General features: G+C 38.0%; 1 protein-coding gene across 1 annotated transcript in view; it reads left to right on the top strand.

Annotated features, from left to right (window-relative positions):
* Positions 1-16,077: 16,077 nt before the first annotated feature.
* Positions 16,078-20,389, top strand: part of cabp7a (calcium binding protein 7a) — a 35,285-nt gene continuing 30,973 nt past the window's right edge. The window contains exon 1 of the mRNA XM_081365157.1: positions 16,078-17,198. Coding sequence (XP_081221283.1) covers positions 17,090-17,198 — 109 coding nt within the window. The 5' untranslated portion in view covers positions 16,078-17,089. The remainder of the gene's footprint in view (positions 17,199-20,389) is intronic.

Below are 20,389 nucleotides of genomic sequence, written 5' to 3'. Positions count from 1 at the left end.
CGTTATATATATATATATATATATATATATATATAGACGTGTTTTGGAAAAAAAACATTTATTTCATAATGTGATTTTCCCCCCACTTTCAATTCTTTTACTTCAATGAAAGGTTAGATTTTTGCAAGTTTTTAAAATAAAATTTCAAAAGGATTAACAATGCAGATTTTTTTTTTTTTTTTTTTTTTTAACAGACATTTTTGATCATATTTACCAAGGGGGCAAATAATTCTGACCAGCACTGTATATATATATAACGTAGCCTATATACTGACCCCCAACAGGTTTGAACAGTAGTGCATACACTATATAATTCATTATAGGCCTACTCTGAAAATGGCTTTTATTAAGGCAAGTGGTTACACAAAAATGTTTTCTCAATTTCAGACAAACACTTTTTTTCAGCTCAATTATATAGATTCCAGACAGTTTACAAGTCTGTATTTCTGAGTAAAGACCAGGGCTGCGTTTCCCGAAACCTTCTTAACGCTACGTCATTTTTTAGTTATACCTTAAGCTGTACCTTATCGTTAATACATGTTTCCCGAAACGTTCTTTGTTAAGTATACCTTCTGTAAGTCATACGTTCAGAAGGTTGGTCTGGACTACTCTTAGCTTTACCTTATCACTGTTAACAGGTGGCCAAAAAAAAAAACTTCTTTACATCTCAGTATACGAATATAATTATGAAGTTAATACACACAGTGTTCAATTAGGCTAATTCAAGTGTTTTCATGCACAGAATAAAATTGTAATAACACTGATTGTTGTTAGCTTTTTAATTATATTAACCAAAGGTAGGCTACATCAGCTGGCAAACCATTAGGCAGTAAAGGCTTAGGAGTCTGTTTAAAGGGAAAAGGGCCACTAGTGGAGTGAACTGTCAACAGTGATGAGGTAAAGCTAAGATTGGTCCAGAGTACCTTCCGAATGTATTACTTACAGATGGTATACTTAACTAAGAACATTTCAGGAAACGTATTAACGATAAGGTACAGCTAAAGATATAACTTAAGAATGACATAGTGTTAAGAAGGTTTCGGGAAATCCAGCCCTGTTTAATTTAATGTTCAGTTCTGATGTTATTCCCCTCACTGACAAGTCTTACCTTATACTAAAAATGTATAAAATAACCCTTAATTTCAACATCTACTTATCCCGAACCAGCCCTATCCAAAGCATGCTTAGAACAACAACAACAACAAAAAAAAAAACGTTGCCCAGTTTCAGTTGGATTAAGTCAACTTTGATATAGCCTAACATATTTAAGTGGATTGAACACAATAAATTAAGTAGTGACAAAATGTTCAGCTATCGTGTTGCTTCATCCCATTTTAATTAGGTAGCTTGAACAAGCACCAAAAATCTTTTTTTTCAGTGTATTATAGAAGATGTTTTACCTCATGAAGCACATTTAGGCTATAGGTTACCTTTTTACTGGATGCATTTACAGCTCAGGTGATTGGCTCAAAACATTCTGGTCCCATTAACACAGGTCCTGCTCCTCCCAAGCAACTGCCAGTGAGATTTTACTGTAACTTTTTTAACTGAACTTTCTCCAGGTATTATAGACCTCCCAATGGGCCACCTATACCATGTAGAATAAAACAGCTTTTTTCTAGGCCACTGATAAGACTTTTTCTGTGAAACATTTTTTAATGAGATGAGCTAATTTAAAGGTGCAGTAAGTGATTTCTGAAAAAATCCTGCAAAAGTGGAACGGTCTGAACAGCACAACACTCTTGTAGCCAATCAGAAGTAGGGGGCGTGTCCACTCACGATGGGGGAGGAGAGAGAGTTAGCAAAAGGGAGATTTGAAGAACGACTGTAGAAAGAGAGATGGCTGAGAGACATTACAAAAGAGAAAAGCTCAGAGGAATATCACTGGGAAAAGAAGAGTTATGATCAGACAAGAGCTTTAGGACCCGCGTTAATATTAGAAAAGCTTTCCAGCACTGGAGAGACCGAAGCGGGAAGGCCTGAAAACGGACGCTGAGGTTGCGTCATTTCTGCTCTATACGTGAGGAACATTGGTTTAGCTGTTTCACAGAATGAAGATATGCTTTTGTTGTAATGTTAGCTGTAGTTACAGAACAGTTTTGAGTGTCATTGTTTGTCTGGAGCTGCTGTGCTGATTGTGACTAACAATGAACCTGTGTACTGTATGTTCATTTTTTTGTTCTTCCTTGTCATTCATTCATCACCTTTGCTTTATTTTTCTTGAAAAGAGACATCCGCTCTTGTATTGTGTGTTCGTGCATTTTGGGGGCGGAGCAATGAAGAGAGGGGTGTGTTTGTTTGGGTTGATTTCAAATATCAACAGTGTTCAACAACAATACTCAGAAACTTCTTGCTGCAGCTTTAATTATGTATAGCGTCAGAGCTGTTTTTCATAAGCAGCGATTATGAAGCCTCAGTTTATTTGTTAATGACTAAGCTGTGATGAAGAAGAAAAAAAACTGGCACACAGATTCCTGTTTGCTAAGTGTAAATATATCCAACGGTAGCGTTATGTTAGATGAGCAGCTGAAGTTGTCTTCACAAGGGGATTTCCTTTTGATAGTTGCCGTTTCTGTTCATCTTACATCCTGAAAAGGGGCCATTCTCCTTCCGCACAAGGATGAAATCTCTCTCGTTTGTACAACCTTCTTTCTTTATCTCTTCGCTTCCTTCCTCCCTCTCTTACTTTCTTCCTATCTCTGTGAAGGTCCCATAACAGCCGAGCAACACTTCAAATAGAGCTTAACGCCGTCCAACAGCACACTCTTTCTCTTGGGGAGAGGAAGGACTACATTAAGATAATAAAAGCGAAAGTTTGGAAGTGTTTGGAAAGGGATGCATGAATGCCAGAGGATTGTGCAGGCTCTCAGCCCAGTCGAGCACCGTTTGGCAGCTCCATGCGTCATCTTTGGGCCACGCTTTCATGCGTTTTATCTCCCCGCGTCCCTGCTGTGAATATGTCCGACCAGGTTGTAGGAAGCAGAGATGCTTACGAACAAGCTCTGCTGGTTTCAGAAAGTTCGGTAAGAAAGCCTCAAGGACACAACCTCGCCCCTGGACGTGCCTTGTTCTACTGGCTATTGATCTCAGAAAAATAAAAAGTCTGTTTCTTTCTCCCTAAAACACACCAAGGTTATATTAAGGTTATATTATACATCTGAGTGGTTTGGCGACTTAATCTAAATCTTGTTGAGCAGGTCACTGCTGTTGGACCCCTGTCTGTTCAAACACAGCGCTCAGCCAGCGGTGCTGCCAATAAAAAAGGTTTTGGTAAATTAAGCCTTTTCTTGTTGTTCTAACAGATTTCTTGAAATGTCCTTCAAGTCATTCTTCTTCATTTTCAAAGACTTTGTTCAACGTTAAGTTTTTAGCAGCTATTTCTTGGATGAAAATTTTTTAGTCTCCAATTTTTGTCCTTAACAGGAATTCCTGGAACTGTGGGGAACCGCTGGCTGGTCCCCACAATGTAGGTGATCTCAGGTTTTACTATTCTTATGGGGACATTTGGTCCCCACAATGTAATATAAACAAGGGCACACATACACACACGCACGCACGCACGCACACACACACACACACACACACACACACACACACACACACACACACATACACATATGTATATATATATATATATATATAGCGTTAAGCTCTATTTCTATATATACAGTATATAAATATAGAAAAACAGTAATAACTTAGCAACACTAATATTTTGCATACCTTAAATTAACAGTTGTCTAGTTGTTCATTATTATTAATAGTCATCTTTTTGAATCATTAGTTGTCAAATACTTGGTAAATTCTGTAGGCCTAATAGATAATAATTTTTCTATAATAGATTATATAGTTTATTTTATATTCTGTTTATTTTTATACTATTTTTATATCAATGAGTAAAACAATAACATCAGAAATTTAGCAACAATAATATTTTGCAAACCTTAAATTATTAACACTTGTTAAGTCGTTCACTTATTATTATAAATATTCATCTTCTTTTTTAATCATTAGTCGTCAAATTCTCAGTAAATTCTGCAAGTAAGTTGATTGCGACAAAACCAATGACAAATTTTCACCAATTTTATGCATTCAGATCGATTTGTGCACCTGTTACGAACTTTGCATTGCCTTCTTTTACAATAAAAGACAAAAGATATGCAGCCTCCCTCTGAAATGTTATCCACTTGTGTCACTGACAATATCACTTTATAAAAATGTATCTTCTTTATTATTCTATCACATATTTATAAATATTTGTTTTTTATTTTATTTTAGTTGATTATTTTCACCCTTCCCTCCTCAGAGAAAATGCACGTTACAGAGAACGTTCTGTGAGCTTCTGCTGTAAAGACCTATATCTTTGTGTTCATATACTATACATAGCATAGAGAAACATCTGTGACTGGCTTTGCACTCCAAATTCTCTCCTCCAAATTAATTGATGATGTCTATAAGTCTATAATGTCTTTACGCATGTAAACAAGATGGCAGATTTGCCATTTAGACTTAAGTGTCCAGCCAATGCCGGAGAGACATCAGTGATACTATTGACTTTGAACATTCCCTGGATCCCCACATGCAGCCTGCAGCATCAGCACCATCCATCCTCACATAGCACTTCAAACAAAGTTTTACATTTCTGAAGAAAATATGAGTTGTGTTTGCCTGTACGGTGGGTGGTTGCTATAGAGTGATTATTAGCTTATTACTATGTGGTAGCTCGGATGTTTTAAGTGGTTGGTAGGGCATTCTTAGATGATTGCTATGGTATTCTGGGGAGTTATCCACCCTCTTCCTAATCAGCTTACTGCGTTTTAGATTATGGGAGGCACGTCTTGTTTAGGGAAGTTCCACTCAAAAAGACTGAAAACGTCTCTGGTTACGAATTGCCAGTAAGTCTGGGCTACCCCGCGAGAAAGCAAAAGGCTCTCCTGAGAATTAACATTTGAACTCTCATGCATATGTAACAGCAACATCCGAGTGCAGCTCACATTTCCACACCATCATCTCCCCTGCTCTCCCTCTTCTCCTCCTCACCTAAAACTCACTAAAAATGTTAAATGTTGCAATGTTAAATGTGTACAATAAGTAATTATACATGTTTGGTATCATTTGAAATAGCTGTAAGACTGGAAAAACTGGAAGAGAGGGCAACTCTCTGAGAGAACAAAGGAAATTAACATTTCAACTTTGGACTAAAGTCTCACTTCAGAATAATCCCTAATCTACATCTCTTTCCCTCTTCCCCCATTCCATCTCTCTCATATTGTCCCCACCACTTTTTGAAATATCTAACGGCACAGATGTATCTAATACAAAAAAACATCTCTAGTTGATTAACATTTCATTTGTTTGTGTTAAATAAGAGGCATCCTATCTGGCACTAGTATGTGTAGTTTTTGAAATGATGCCTCTCCCAGCGAGAGATAGCTAGCAAGCGTCTCTTCAACTGATGGCATCAACTCATATCCATGCTCACGCATCCCCTTCACTTTAGCATAATTAGCACGCTGAAATGGGTGAATACGGGCCAAATATGGCTTCATCTGTGATCTTTCCACCTGTGCAGATCATGGAAGAAACGGAAGGTTTACGAGTGCTGGGCGATTATGGCGGAGAGCTATCGCTCGTTTCGCATTTTTGGGATGATTGTCCCAAATCCCTTGAGAAAAGGGACAAATCGAGAGCAGAGACTCTTGCAATGCTCACATTCAGTCCCTTCGAGGACTGAACGAGCATGCTCCTCGCCCAAGCATATCACGCACATCTCATGTGTGTCATTCGGTGTCAGAAAGCGCTGACACGGATGAAAACACTTACTGAGAGCTTGTGCTGCCATATTGCCTTTGACACGTTTCACAACCAAAACAAATGGCACCTGAAGACATGAAAGGTGCCCTATAGGTGCCCTTTTTATACTCTGGTCGCACCAGAAGACATAGGCTGTCACCGGCCAATGTTTTTGTCGTGTTTTGACACGTGCATCAGACACCAGTCATGCCGGAGGCATTCCCATTAGCGTCCTAGGACACAGTGCAAGTTCCCGTTCGAAAGGGAATCATTTCAAATCATAAGGTTGCGCTACAAATATTCCTTATCTGTCAGTTTGATTGAATGTGCTGTAAAATTTCCTTCATGTTCTCATGTTCAAACTTCAAGAAAATATGACAAGAATATCTGTATTCTTTCCCTCCTCATTATTGTATTTTTTCATTTGTATTCCGCTGTAACAGTATGAAAAGGGACAACATACTGCGCATTTGTGGTCTGCTCTCTCGATTTAATTTACGATATATCCCATGAATAATTCACTGGAATCCACTAAGAATCTCTTGTTTTCTCCCCAAATCCTCACGTCTCTTTCCAGGTTCATTTTCACCCAATGCTTTAAAATGTAATTGTCTCCCCTTTTCACTTCTAATTCTTATGTTTACTGGAATCTTTCTAAATCAGGTAAATACAATATTTATTGTCTGTCACAATGATGGGAAATCACATTTTTACATTAACATTTTTGATTAAGGCAACATGTTACATAATACAGACATATTGCTACAGTGACATTTAACATATCCGTAATATTGCTGTGGAAATAATCAGGGGTTTATCAAGGTCTGTAGAAGTAATTTGATAATGCTTCTACACTTTCAAATGTCCTTTTAATGTTCAGTGGTTGAAGGTTGAGTAGAATAATTATCTCATTGTACACCGTTTTTCAAAATACTTATTATTGTGTTCATAGAGCAAACCTTTCACTGATTGTTTACAGTTTAACAGAGGTTACTCCAATAATTTTTGCAAAGCGTTGTGAGGGTAAAAGGTGGATACTTTCTAGCCCAATTCAAACTATTTAGGCCTAAATTTAGGCCAGATTTACAGTATGCAGAATAAGAGATGTTTTTTTTTTTTTTTTACATAAACATTTCCAACAAAATTCCAAAAATTTGACAAGTGGTGTAAATCTTACATTTATTTAGGCCCAAATTTTTTGCACACCCTCAAGTCTTTCTATGGTACAGTATCTGGTTCACATTTCTTAACATCTTTGTAAGCTACATGCAAATTGTATGTCTGATAACACAATGTATATTGTGCAATAAGGTATGATCTGAAATTTCATAATTAGGGTAAATAGAATAGAATAGAATAGAATAGAATAGAATAGAATCTGATAAATAAATGCACATTTACTCTCTTGCAGTGATTACTCATGAACTTGAAAACAATAATCTTGCTTTATTACCTTAAAGTCTCTTAGAAACCATTAGCATTGCGGTTGTCTCGGAGGGATTGACTGTCACTCTTTGGGTACGTTTACATGACAATGATGTAATAAAAACGGAAAGGTTTTCCCTTTGTGTTTTTCACGAACAGATGGCAATGTTTTCAAAACAATCCCTGCGAAAACGACTAAAAACTGTATTCTGCTGCCAAGCCAGTAGTTGGCGATGTCACTTTGTAAAGAACATAGACAGTAAAAGAAATGGACACAGCGACCCCATTGGATTCAACGGAGAAAAGTGAAGTCAATTAGAAGCACTCACTTCCTGATGGCTGAGCGTATTGCTCAGACTCAAACTGAGCTTGACGACGTAGATGTGATGTGAGCAACCCGTCTGTCTTCTAGTAGCTGTGCCAAGTGGAATCTGAATCATTCCCTTCCGAAACTTGCAGAGACGGAGAGTGTGAGTAGGAGGTGTCCATGAGCTAGGAGCAGGAGAAACTTTTGCTAAGTATTCTGATTCATTATTTTGTCATTTTGCCTCCACGTCCCCCCGATCGCCCGCGAGCTTCTCCTCCTGTCCATATGGTAATTTCTCTACTGTGCGACAGAGAGTCGCGTGGTTATGACGCAATTGTTAGCCTATTTTTACAAAAACGGTTTCTACGGGGCCATAACAAGGTAATGGAGCCTTTTATACATTTTCGTGTTTCTTTAGGAATAAATAATGGACAAATGGAGTCGTTAAACGCCTCAGATGTAAAGTTATTCGCTGTCAAAGTGATGCCAAAATGAATGTGAGTCAATGGAATGCTAACAGCAGGTGGGGGTCTGCTAATCAATGGCGGCGCCCGGGGAAGCTTCAATGTTTTCCGAAACATTGGCCCCCTGGTAAAGAAACACTATGTGTCTATAGACTGAATGCTTAACATGTTTGTGCATGATGTCACCGTTTTCACACATTCATGGTTTGTGTTTTGTTGTTTATACAGAGAAGATAACGGTATAGTTTTCGAAAACTTCCACAAGTTTCGTTTTCAGTCCCCCAAAACATCGAAAAAGTTTTAAATTTTAAGTTGAAAACGGTGTCATGTAAACGGCCCCTAACTGACTTCAGATTAAAACCATCCACTACATTCAATATTTGACTGCTTACATATTATTATTTTTTGTACAAGTTTCTAAATTTCAGAGAGCACACTGCAAACTTGGGATGATGAATAAAATATGTGAACGGGCAACATGCTGTTTTTCTAATTTATCTCAGTGTCCACAGAAATGTTCTGCAACTCGAATCCAATGTCTAGAGTCTCTCGACCACCAGCAGAGAGGAGCCACGGGCACTCAATATTGCCCTCTAGAGACTGACATGTAAACTAAGAGCAAGGATGATCTGTAAAGCCTTCCAGACAGACCGTTGGGAGGGCCATTCGATTCTGTGTACACTAATGAAACATGCCTTATGAACAACAGAATCATCAGTATGTGTCCTAATAAAGTCCAGTGGAAGCTATTGAGTGACCTTTTGGATGCTGCTCCGTGCTGTGGACTTTTTGTGCTGATGTCTGAATGGAGTTTACTCAGGGTTCCGTTTGCTTTTTGTATTTATAGTGGGCACTGCCAATACAGGGATCAATAAGGACCGGAGTGAAAGGGAACCCATGCAGGGGCTCGTCCGGCTCTCCCTAAAGGCATTGTGTGCTGACAAAATTCATTATAGGCCAATGCAACAATGATATAATAGTGTGAATTTTAGGAAGCCTGTCTGGGGGTATATTTCACCTTGAAATCAAAAGTAAAATCAATTATTATTTCAAAAATGATTTTTTAGATGCATTTTGACATTGTTTTAATGAAATATATTATTTATTAAATGAAAAGATAATTTATTAATTATAAATAAAAATATATAAATATAAAATTATTTATACATTATAGTGATTTTTGTTTTAGATCCTTATACTAATTTAAATGAATATATTATTATTACTTTTACTCTGAAAAGAAGCCTTTTTTACCATTAAGATATTTTTAGATGCAGTTTGACCTTATTTTAATGAAAATGATTATATTTATTAAATGAAAAAAAAAATGTAAATCATAAATACAAATATTATAAAAATATAAAAGTATTTATACATTATAGTGATATTTGTTTTACAGCCTTATACCAATTTAAGGGAATATAGATTAAAAGAAAAATAGTATTATTATTACTTTTGCTCAATGAATACAAGCCTTTTTTGACCATTAAGATATTTTAGATGCATTTTGACCTTATTTTAATGAAAATGATTATTTATTAAATTAAATAATTTGTTAATTATAAATAAAAGTATTATGAAGATTTAAAAGTATTTATACATTCTAGTAATATTTGTTTTACAGCCTAACAATAATTGTAAAATTATTTTGGGAAAATAGGAAAATTGCTATTTTTATTATTATTATTATTACTTTGCATAATAAAGATGATTTATTGTTTGTTTAAAAAAATATAATTTATACATTATAAATAAATATATATTATTGCAATTAAAAAGTATCTATACATTCTAATTTATGCTAACTTAAAGAAATTAAATGTAAGGATTTTTTTTTATTTATTTGCACACCTTCATGTCATTTTTGATTGATTGATTGATTGATTCCTTTATTGTCATTGTACTTTTCATACAATTAAATTTTTATACTTTCCAACGTACACAGCAAGAGTAGTTAAATTCATATTGCAAATTGCCCATTATTAAATAAGGTGCTTAGTGTTATTCCACTTAATTGTCTAGCATATCAAAAATGTCTTGTGGTAATAATTTGAGGATGTAGTTTCAGTTCATGGTTCATTATCCTGATGGCATTGGGATAAAAACTGTTCATGAGTCTGGTTGTGCGTGTTTTGATCGATCTAAAGCGTTTTCCAGATGGCAACAGTTCAAAAAGTGAACATTTCAAATGTGAATAGCTTTATTTCCTCGATGTAACAAGAGCCTCTTTTCCATGCATTTATAAAAGCCTCATAGAAGTATCATAAAAGAGAGAAGGTATATGTCTGAATTATTATGCATCATTCTTTTTAGTTGGATTTTTTCAACTCGCTTATTCAGTGTTCCAGCTACTGGAGCAGAAGATCAGCAGTAAATAAAGACTTTTGGTATGATCTACAAAGTTATTGTATGATTTATAATGCATGATTCACTGAATCGCTTTCATTATGCTTTTGCAAACTTTTTGTAATTGCACTAAAAAGCAACAAAATGCAGCAAAAAAAAAAAAAATAAAAAATAAATGACCAGAACATTTTTTTAAATTTCTCATTTTGTGTTCCATAAAGAAAGTCATGAGTTTGTAATGACATGAGGGTAAGTAAATAATGACCGAATTTTCAGTTTTGGATGAACTTTTCCTTTAAATATAAAAAAAGGATTGTATAAGAGTAAAATGTATGACATGTTTTAAAAATACCATATGTAGCTAGCTACGCACATACAACAAGCACATTTATCCCAGCACACAGCATTATTGTGGATGTTCGGTAAGTTCCATCGTGAAATATATGTCATAAACCAGCCAGGTTGTGAACATATCCCTGTGCCTTCAGGTTCAGTATCTTTAGCTTTGGTGTTAAAAATGCCAATATGAATGCTAAGCGAACCAGGACTAAATGTTGTTGTTTTCGTTTTTTTGGTCAGGACCAAATGAACCAAGCGAACCAAACTACAAGTGTGAACAAATCCTTGATCCCACTAAGAATTGGACTTCTGACGTTAAGCTCATAGACGATGTCTCCCGCCAATGGGCCTGATCTAGATAGAATATGATGAAAATCTCTTGGAGGCGTATTTCTCTGTCAAAGCAGATGATGCACCCAGGAGAGCACCAGCAGCAGTGAAGAGAGACGGGAAGAAGCCCCTCTCTCTCCCTCCGTCACTCAGTGTTAGACGTGGGTGACACTGTGAAAAGTTTACGCGCTCCACCTCAGATGTGTGTGTGCATAACACAGGACACCTGTCACTATGTGGAAACACAGAGGGAGTAGAAAATGCCTCCAAATCTGTGTGTTGGAGGTTCAGAGTCCACTGGTCATAATAGGCCATCAAGTCTTGATGTGTGCACCTGGGTCCTGTCGCAAGAGCTCCGGTCCACAGCTGGAGGACACAATGATGTCATTACATCACCCAAATTCATCACAGCTGCAGATAACCCATAATAAGACCAGAGACAATTTATTTGAGACATGCCACTTCCTCAATCCTCAATACAACTATATAAGGAAAACCCGTAACGGCAAAGATGGCGGTTGTATGCACATGTCCCGCCCCTCCCGCTGGAAAGCCAATCATCTGCTTTTAACAGTCAGCAGCTGACCACTAAGGAGCGAATGTACAGTGACGTGACATAACTGCCATATTCAACCTGTGCTTTCGCGCTGTGGCTGGCTGAGCCAAAGACGGACGCGCTCAGCGCTTGTCATAGGCTCCATCACAACTGTTCAGTGTTTTAACCACATAATGTTTATTTTAGGTTTCAGACATTTAAATACATATAATTGTTTAAGTGCTTGGCACAACACCGGCATTCTGGATAGAGACGTAAATGAAGTTTGGTGTCCTGAACGTGAACCCTTGCGCATGCGTAGTAAAGGTATAACCTGTGGGGAAAAAGGCATTTTAAACATTATTTTGGGGCAAAGTCATCAAACTTTTTCAGCGATTTTTATCATATTTTACTGCTGTTTCTATACATGCAGTTTTTATGTCCCAGTGACCAGTGAAAGTGCAGTTCTGACTCTCTGCCCATTCATTTAGATAGGAGCCTGGTCTTGTTAGTCCGAAATAGCTGCCCGGAGGCGTTGCCAAGATGGCGGCCGAGTGGCACGACTTGCCTAAAAGGACTTTGATAAGACTCATATGTCTCAGAAAGAATGCACATGTTTTTTTTACTAAGTGTATTTGACAAAGGATGTATGCAGAAAATCCCTGCATGGGAATCAAACACCTGCTGCGAATATGTCAGAAATCTGAGAAGGAAATTTAGAAAAGCGAAGAAAGATAACCCACCCACACTGTGACAGATTAGTGTGCAGTGGATGACTTCCACCATGCCAAGCACCTTTTGATTAATATGTTTGCATTGCAAAGTGCACTGCATTTCCATCAGGATGCTCTTGCAAATGCAAAATAATAAGCATCTCTTTCTGAAATGTTGGCATGCTGTCACGCACTGGGGTCTGGGATGCTTTCAGTCTCTCTTGTTTGGACAAATCTGACAAAGCCTTTGAGTTTAAGAAGAGCAGTAGCCTAACTCACTGGTTATCAAACTGAATGAGATTTTATTTCAATGATGAGAAATGCCAAAAGGAATGGGATCTGCCCCATGCCCTGAGAAAACATTAATCACATATCTTCTTGTTCAAGAGGGTTCTGGAACCATTTTGATCGTAGTTGTCCGTGGAGAAATACACTGAAATGAATGGGAATAAATGAAACTTTTATCTACTCAATAGTGGTGTCCCGCATGGAATGCAGCATAAGGGGGAGTTCACAAAGGATGTTCGTTCAGTGCTATTTTTCACTAAAGACGTGTTCCTTTCTTCCATCCGTGCATGCTTTAATTGTATATATCAGAGTCAATTTTTTTTTAAAGGAACACGCCGACTTTTTGGGACTTGAGCTTATGCACCGTATCCCCCAGAGTTAGATAAGTTCACACATACCCTTCTCATCTCCGCGCGTGTCGTAACACCCACCGCTAGCCTAGCTTAGCACAAAGACTGGAGGTAAACGGCTCCAGCTAGCATACTGCTCTAGCCTGGGAAAACCCAGACTACTTCCGGCGAATTTTAATTCTCTCTTCAGGATAGTCTGGAGAAGAGCCCATTCAAACTCATTACTGTGCCGCTGAAATCGCGGCACCAATCAGAAACGTTTGGGGAGGGATTTACATGCAACGCATTCTCATCCTATGGCGTCATAATTGCCGCCGTGAAACATCACTCGTTTGAATCATAGACAGTATATAAACGGATCAATTATCGCGTCTGTTTCGAGCGATTTAAACTTACCGTTTTCGTTAAAACCGGAGCAAAGAACAACACTCGAAGCATACGTCATCCCCTTCATCGATCTAATTGGTTTTAAGACTATACAATTGCGCCCAGATGAATTTGAGCTACGTCAGTTGGTGACGCCCCTTTGGAAATGATTTGAATACATAGCTTCCCCAGACCCTATACTCAGTTTCAACTGAGAAGGGTCTGGTTTTAACCAGGCTAATACTGCTCCCAATAAGTGACAAAATAACGCCAACATTTTCCTATTTACATGTTGTGATTTGTATAGTCACAGCGTGTACAAATAACAAGGTCACATGAGACACAGCCATCGTCTAACCCAGTGGTCTTCACTATTTTTTTCATGCGAGCCGCACTGATAGGACAAAGTCAGTAGGTGAGCCATTTTACCGCAAAGTATAAAAAGTTACATCCAGTCATAAATACCATGTCTGCTTATCAAGCTGTCACCCCTGAACAATACAATATGCAATGCAATAAATACAAAAGGGTGAAAAAAAACCCCATTATTTATGATTTATCAGTCAAATTTGTAACTGAGACAAGATGATTTCCTTTAATGAAAAAAAAAAAGAAAACAAAAAAAGGGATTTCCAGAAAATATTCATCCCAGAATGACCTTAAGTTATTTTTTTCTACATTAGCCCATCTTGTAGGCCTATCTAACCAACCAAGAGCACATGCAGCGTTAAGAGCTGGAAAGACCGCAACTGGCATCTCTGCAGAGACTGGATATTTACATGCACAACTTTTGTTTCAGTCGGACTGAATTCATTCCGATTGATGAATCTGAATGTATTGTAGTTTACATGAACGCTAAACATCGTGATGTGATACATGATCGGGTTGATGTGCGTGTTTATAAGTAAAAAAATTCAAATCGGAACATGAACATATGAACCGTTGTGCCGTGCTGTTTGTATTTATCACGCAGTAAAAATGTCCAAAGTCGTCTGTATGATAATCTGAAACAAGGACTGGTGAGCCGTTGTCCTGCTTCACTTCACAGATGCTGAGTGAAAGGAGAATTATAGAATGACAGGACACTCATTTATATGACACTTTATTCATCAGGAGAACAGCTCGTTCGGCGCGTCATCGTCCTTTCAGTTTCGGTTTTCAATCGATCAAGTTTTTTCACGTTCTCTCGATAAACCACCCCTTTCAATCCGATCGAAATTATTTGTAATAGAGCTGACACTTTTAGTTTTTAAAGGGTTATGTTAAAGCCCTACTTGTTATTAATGGTTTTATGAAATATCTCTAGTGAATGCATTATCATATCAACGTATTATATTTACCGCCATGCGAGCCACAAATTAAAGCGAGCCGCGCAATGAGTAACACTGGTCTAACCGTACACATACTGGGAACTATATTCTCAGAAGGCGAAGCACTGCTACTTCTGCGGAGTGATTTACTCCAACTCTGAGCGAACTCTCTGCTCCTCACGGGGCTTCTCAGGCGCTGCGAGCAAATCACTCCGCCCAAGCAGTGCTTCGCCTTCTGAGAATATAGTTCCCAGTATGTATACTTATTGGGAGCAGTATGCTAGCTGGAGCTGTTTACCTTCCGTATTTGTGCTAAGCTAGGCTAGCGGTGGGTGCGTCAGACAGAGTTACGGCACGCACGGAGATGAGAAGGGTATGTATGGACTTATCTAACTCTAGGGGAAACGGTGAATAAGCTAAAGTCCCAAAAAGTTCCTTTAAATGCCACAGAAATGTCCATATCTATAAAGGGCAAGAACAATGATTCAGGAACTAAACAAGTTGTGACGGTCACTGAGTCATTTGTTGAGTCAATACATTCAAAAACACATTCATTGAGGATCAAAGCTTTTATTGGTGTGTCACTGATTCATTCATTCAAGCGATTATTCAAGCATTATTCAATGTGTTGATGTTTTTTCACTGAAACAGGAAGACAGGGCGAGACATATCGAACAGCCCCTCCCCTTTTTTAAATCTCTAACCGTTTCTCTTCCTAGTCTCCTCCATATCGCTTTAAAATATAGCATTCTGTGACTGCGCAAATGATCCGCTCTGTGCTATCATGTCTCTGGACTGGAGCAGACTGTGTGTGCGCTGCGGCGGTTCACGTGACACTAAAGTGAAACCAGACTTCATTTGCCCCAATGGAAAGCATATTTACACTTTCTGAACCGTTCCCTATCCCCTATATTTCACCATGTAGAAGATAGTAAATGTGTGAACAAGTGACCGATTTTAGCTGCAGTTTCAGCATATATTTATAATACTGTGGGCGGGACGCTTTAGATTCTAGAGAGCATTTGATTGGACAGAAAATCCGATTAGAAGCAGAAGTGCAGAGTGATGTCATCAAAATCATTGATCCATATTGGCGGAAGTGAGAGGTTGTGAGTTTTGAATGCTTACATCTTGAATTTAGTCATTGTTTTGGAGCACACTAACATATAGATAACAATAATTCATAATAAAAGCCAATAAACTTCAATTTCGATTTCATGGGGACTTTAAAAGCAACATTTGTAGTTGTTATGTTGTTCTAAATGTATTGCTTAAAATATTCTAAAAAGTGTAGGCCTAGAGTTATAAAATCTGAGCTGATAATGATTTCATATTAATTTATAGCATGTTTGATTTTAACGGGTATTTGTTCAGACTGAAATGTAGACATAAAATGATGACACTTTGTGTTTTTAATGAGGTTAAAAAAAACAGAGATAAAACAATGCCCCTTAGAATCAACACAGGGAGCAAATAATGTTAAAAGTTCATGTCTTGCACTGTTGTAGGCTACAAGTCAGGCGGGTGTATTTTGCGCCATAAGCGTGGCGTTTTAAGACAGCCTGTCAAGTTAAAAAAAAAACAAAAACAGATCAACTTTTGACGACGCGTCAAAGCTGAAACGCTCCGTCTGGCTGTTAAACGCAAGAACGCGTCCTGTGTGAATGCCTCCTAACACCTGCGGGGGGAAATACCTTGTAGAGAGCAGCAGCTTACACTCAGACTAAATATAGATCCATCGCGAGGGAACCTGGTCACCTCGCCTCGCCACGCACGGCGTGTTTATCTGCATGTTGTGTTTAGCTGGAAAGTTTGATTGTATCGATGGCATCTCGGCATCTCACCCATTTTTTAAATACTCTATTTGTTTGCTAAAGGGAAAAAAACACGGTTTCTTTATAGGAACCTCTCAACTACACACGCGTAAAGCGCATTTTTAACTCCTTGTTCCTGGCGGTGCGCATATCCAACAAGTGCATGCTCGAAGCTCAACTGCTGTGTCTTAAGAAGCGATTGAAGAGCAAACAGATGGACATGCCTGCCTAACGACCTGGAGCTCGAATTGATCCACGCACCTCGCCAACACGCACATACTTTGTCGCAGTGATAAAAATGCGCGTTTGTTTGATGCGCGTCGAGTGAGCTGGTGGATTATGTGGATCTGTTAGTTTCCTCGCCGATGGAACCGCCGTAATTCGTTGTTTTGTTCATTTTTACAACAATCTAGAGACCGGGCGGTTCGCTTATATTTTGATTGTCCGAACCCCAAAAGCCTTAGCCTACATCTAGTCCACCCGTTGACCTGCGAAGACTTGTAAATCCCCACATCTGGTTTCATGGAGAGGGCTGCGCAATTGCGCACGCTGTAAGAGAACTATCGGCGCTTTCCATGGAATCCACTCCACCCGTGATCTCCACTGAGGTTTCGGTCCGATCTGATGTGGGGTAAAAAGTTGCGGTCTGGACAGTAAATCACATATATGAGGATCAATACACACGTGCTGGTCAACAAAAAGCGCAAACATGCCTATGCATCCGGTGACTTCCACTTTGATGTACCGGGGAATCTGCACCATTCCAGATATCCTGTCGTACCGGGCACCGGTCAACCTGCCTGAGGATGAGGTGGAAGGTGAGTGAGAGGGTCCTGATGGTTTTTAAGCCCCTATTCTGTTGTATTCTATATAAAATGACTAAACGCTTACTTATTATTGCATTCCTTTAGTCTATTTCAGCCTGTTTCCTAGAGAGAAACTCGGTGTTTGCGCACCTGTGTTGTTTTTTCTTTTTTCTTTCTGTATCCGAGTGACCCAGTTTCGATTTAAATATATTGTTAGAGAACAGTGAAGTGAAATGCTCTATCCTGTCATTTTTCTGTTTTGTTAGAACAAGTTTGTTAGGGCAGTTCATTTAAAACGCGTGAAAATCCGGTTACCTGTGCATGTGTTTCTCTATGAAGTGGATAAATCTGATTGTATGATGTATTGAAAGTAGGTCTATCAAATGCCAACCTGAGTTATATGCTGCAGTTGAGACATCTCTTTGGCTTTTTGAAGCAAGTGAACAAATAAGAAGTAAATCAAAATATGAAGTCTTTGACACACGCCATTCTAATCCATAAAGCAAATACCTCTGTTTTTAGATTCTGAAACATATTAAACTAAATATGCATATGCAGTTCACCAGAGTATTTCCATGATCTTACTCATCATCAGTGTCAGAGAGTTTACCCTGATGATTATTCAACTGAATATTAGTATAAAATCAACTAGTGGTCACATTATCCACTTGCTTTATACAACTGGCTTTTCTGATTCAGATATTTTGTGATTTATGGAGAGTAGCTGTCATAAGCCAGCAAAAACACCTGTTATTGGTATGCAGCAATTAATATCTCTCTTTAATGTGGACCTCTCATTTGGAGTAATGACTCAGAGTCTTCAATACCATGTTATTCTAAGCATAAAACCAACACTTTCATTTTTAGCATCTGAAACATATCGCATTGTACCATATGCAAATGAATATCTTCATAAACTACATTTTACCCCATGAGTTTCCCAATAATAGTCTTGTAATATCCCTCCACTGCACAATTTGGGTGTCTCTTAAATAACACTTGATTTCAGCACATTAACAGTGGCACCAAGACATGAAATATGAGTGTCAGATAGAGAGACATCCAAAATTTGCAGTGCTGCGGACCTACAGGATCAGGATTGAAAACAATTGGTTTACCTTGATAAGTATCCAATTAAATAAAAGCATTAAAATGTCATTTGAACTAGACACATAATAAACACAAATAAATGGCTTTATTGTAAAGCCACCATGCAAATGCTTTAGGTAGGCTACGTGTGAAATACAAACCATAGACAGCTCAGTGTAATCATATTGCATCATAATCCCATGCTTTTTAAATGTATTGTGTATATACTGTACAATTTTAAATCAAATTTAAAATCAATTTATTTCTTAATTGCAAAAATATAAACATTCAGATTTTCTAGTTTCGGTTTTTCTATTAAAGTCTGTTTCTGCTATTAAACATTGTATATTGACGTCTGACTGGTGTGATTGTCGGCTCAGTTCAAAGTGTCTTTCCAGGTCAATCTTTCGTGACTAAGGTTTAATTAAGTGTGTCAGTACTTCATTGCAATTCCATTCACCAAGGGATGTTTTCTAGTAATAGTAATAACCCTAAATCTCTAGGCTGATTCTTAACACTTAAAGACCTAAAGTCTGAATAAACACAAGCTAAAATGATTTATCCAATGCTCAGACTGCAGGCCAATCAGAATTGTTCCCAAATCAAATCTTTTCAGGCGGACTCTCCGCACTTTTAATTGCAAGTTATCAAATAGGATGTGTGTGTCCAGACATAACCAACCTATCAGTTTTGCTTTGGTAATGACAAAAGTGTACCCACGTATGTGACGAGGCTTTCAAAACAGATGCAGGAGAAATGGAGGTGCATCATCTCACTCTCCAAATAAGTGCCCTGCTTATTATTATGCAGAACTTCTGTCGCACAGAAAAATTGTTAAATCTTTGGACATGCCATTTGAACACGGTATGAATTCTTCTGGCATTTTCGTTTTGATGTTATCATTGTGTATCACGTTAAGAGTGAGGCAAAAGACAGTTTGAAATCCGGTTTGAGCAGCCAGAGCGTCCAGACTCGATCTGTAAAACCACCTCCAACTGTGGTTTCACGAGTTCACACTTACATCATATTAAACAGAGTAAACATTATGGGTATTTGGCGTGCTGTCCGGGGGAGGGATCCGGGCTCGGAATGTAAATTATCTGAACATGCTCCTCCCGAACTTTGTTAATAAAACATAATTTGAATCCAATTGAAAAAAAAAAAAAAAAAGTTAGTTCCTGTCCAGACTTTCAGAAACCCATCTGGATAAAATCTGGTTATGCAAAAAATAGTTTCACTGGCAGTCTGACAAAGTGGCCAAAAGTGACAAATGCAAGAGATGAGAGATCACATATGGATGCTTCTTGTAGTACATGATCTTGTGCAAACTGTTCAAACATCCAAGTGTAAATGTGACAGTCAATCTATTTGCAAATGTGCCTACATGTTCACAAAGGAAAACTCTGCCACATCCCAAATCATTTACGGTAGTCTGCATAGCATTTCCACAGAGATGGAAAATAGAAAGTAAAGATGAACAGACAAAGCATTGGGTTTCATCCCTGGAACAGTTTTGCTTTTCCACAGATTTGCTCATCAAATATAAACAGCTCATGGACCAAACTGTTGGTTGAAGTGCTTCACACTGACGAAGTAGGCCATGTTGTTTCTCAGTCTTAGGATATGTAGTTGTTTATTTGTGAATCTTAAGTTTGAGCCAGATTTTTATATTTTTCTTTGAACTCATATGGCACGCTGGGGGCAGAAATTGAGATTGTGAGCTAGCATCTTTATTTAAATTAGCAAGTTATATTTCGTCATAAAGCCGTCCTTATTCAAAATGAAGAATGAGGATAAGAGCCTCTGATAAAGCTAGAAGAATTCATTATTATTCTCAGTTGAAGAATGCTTAAAGTCTGGTTCATCTAAAAGACATTATCTCCTGGCTTTATGCTCTCACACACTGGACATCTTAACCTGCTAATAACATCCCTTAAAGGATTAGTTCACACACACACACAAAATGAAAATTCTGACCCGCTCCAAACACGTAGAACTTTTTTTCTTCAGCGGAACAATAAAGGAAGGAGAACTGAGCTTTCAAGCTTTCCAATTCATCCAGATGACTCGTATGCTGTATTCAAAGTTTTCTGCCATACAAAAGCTTTGTATAA

The sequence above is a fragment of the Scardinius erythrophthalmus genome, assembly GCF_964197995.2.
Source record: "Scardinius erythrophthalmus genome assembly, chromosome: 5".
Lineage (NCBI taxonomy): Eukaryota > Metazoa > Chordata > Actinopteri > Cypriniformes > Leuciscidae > Scardinius > Scardinius erythrophthalmus.
The sequence above is the reverse complement of the archived record's forward strand: the minus strand, read 5'-3'. Positions and strand labels throughout refer to the sequence as shown.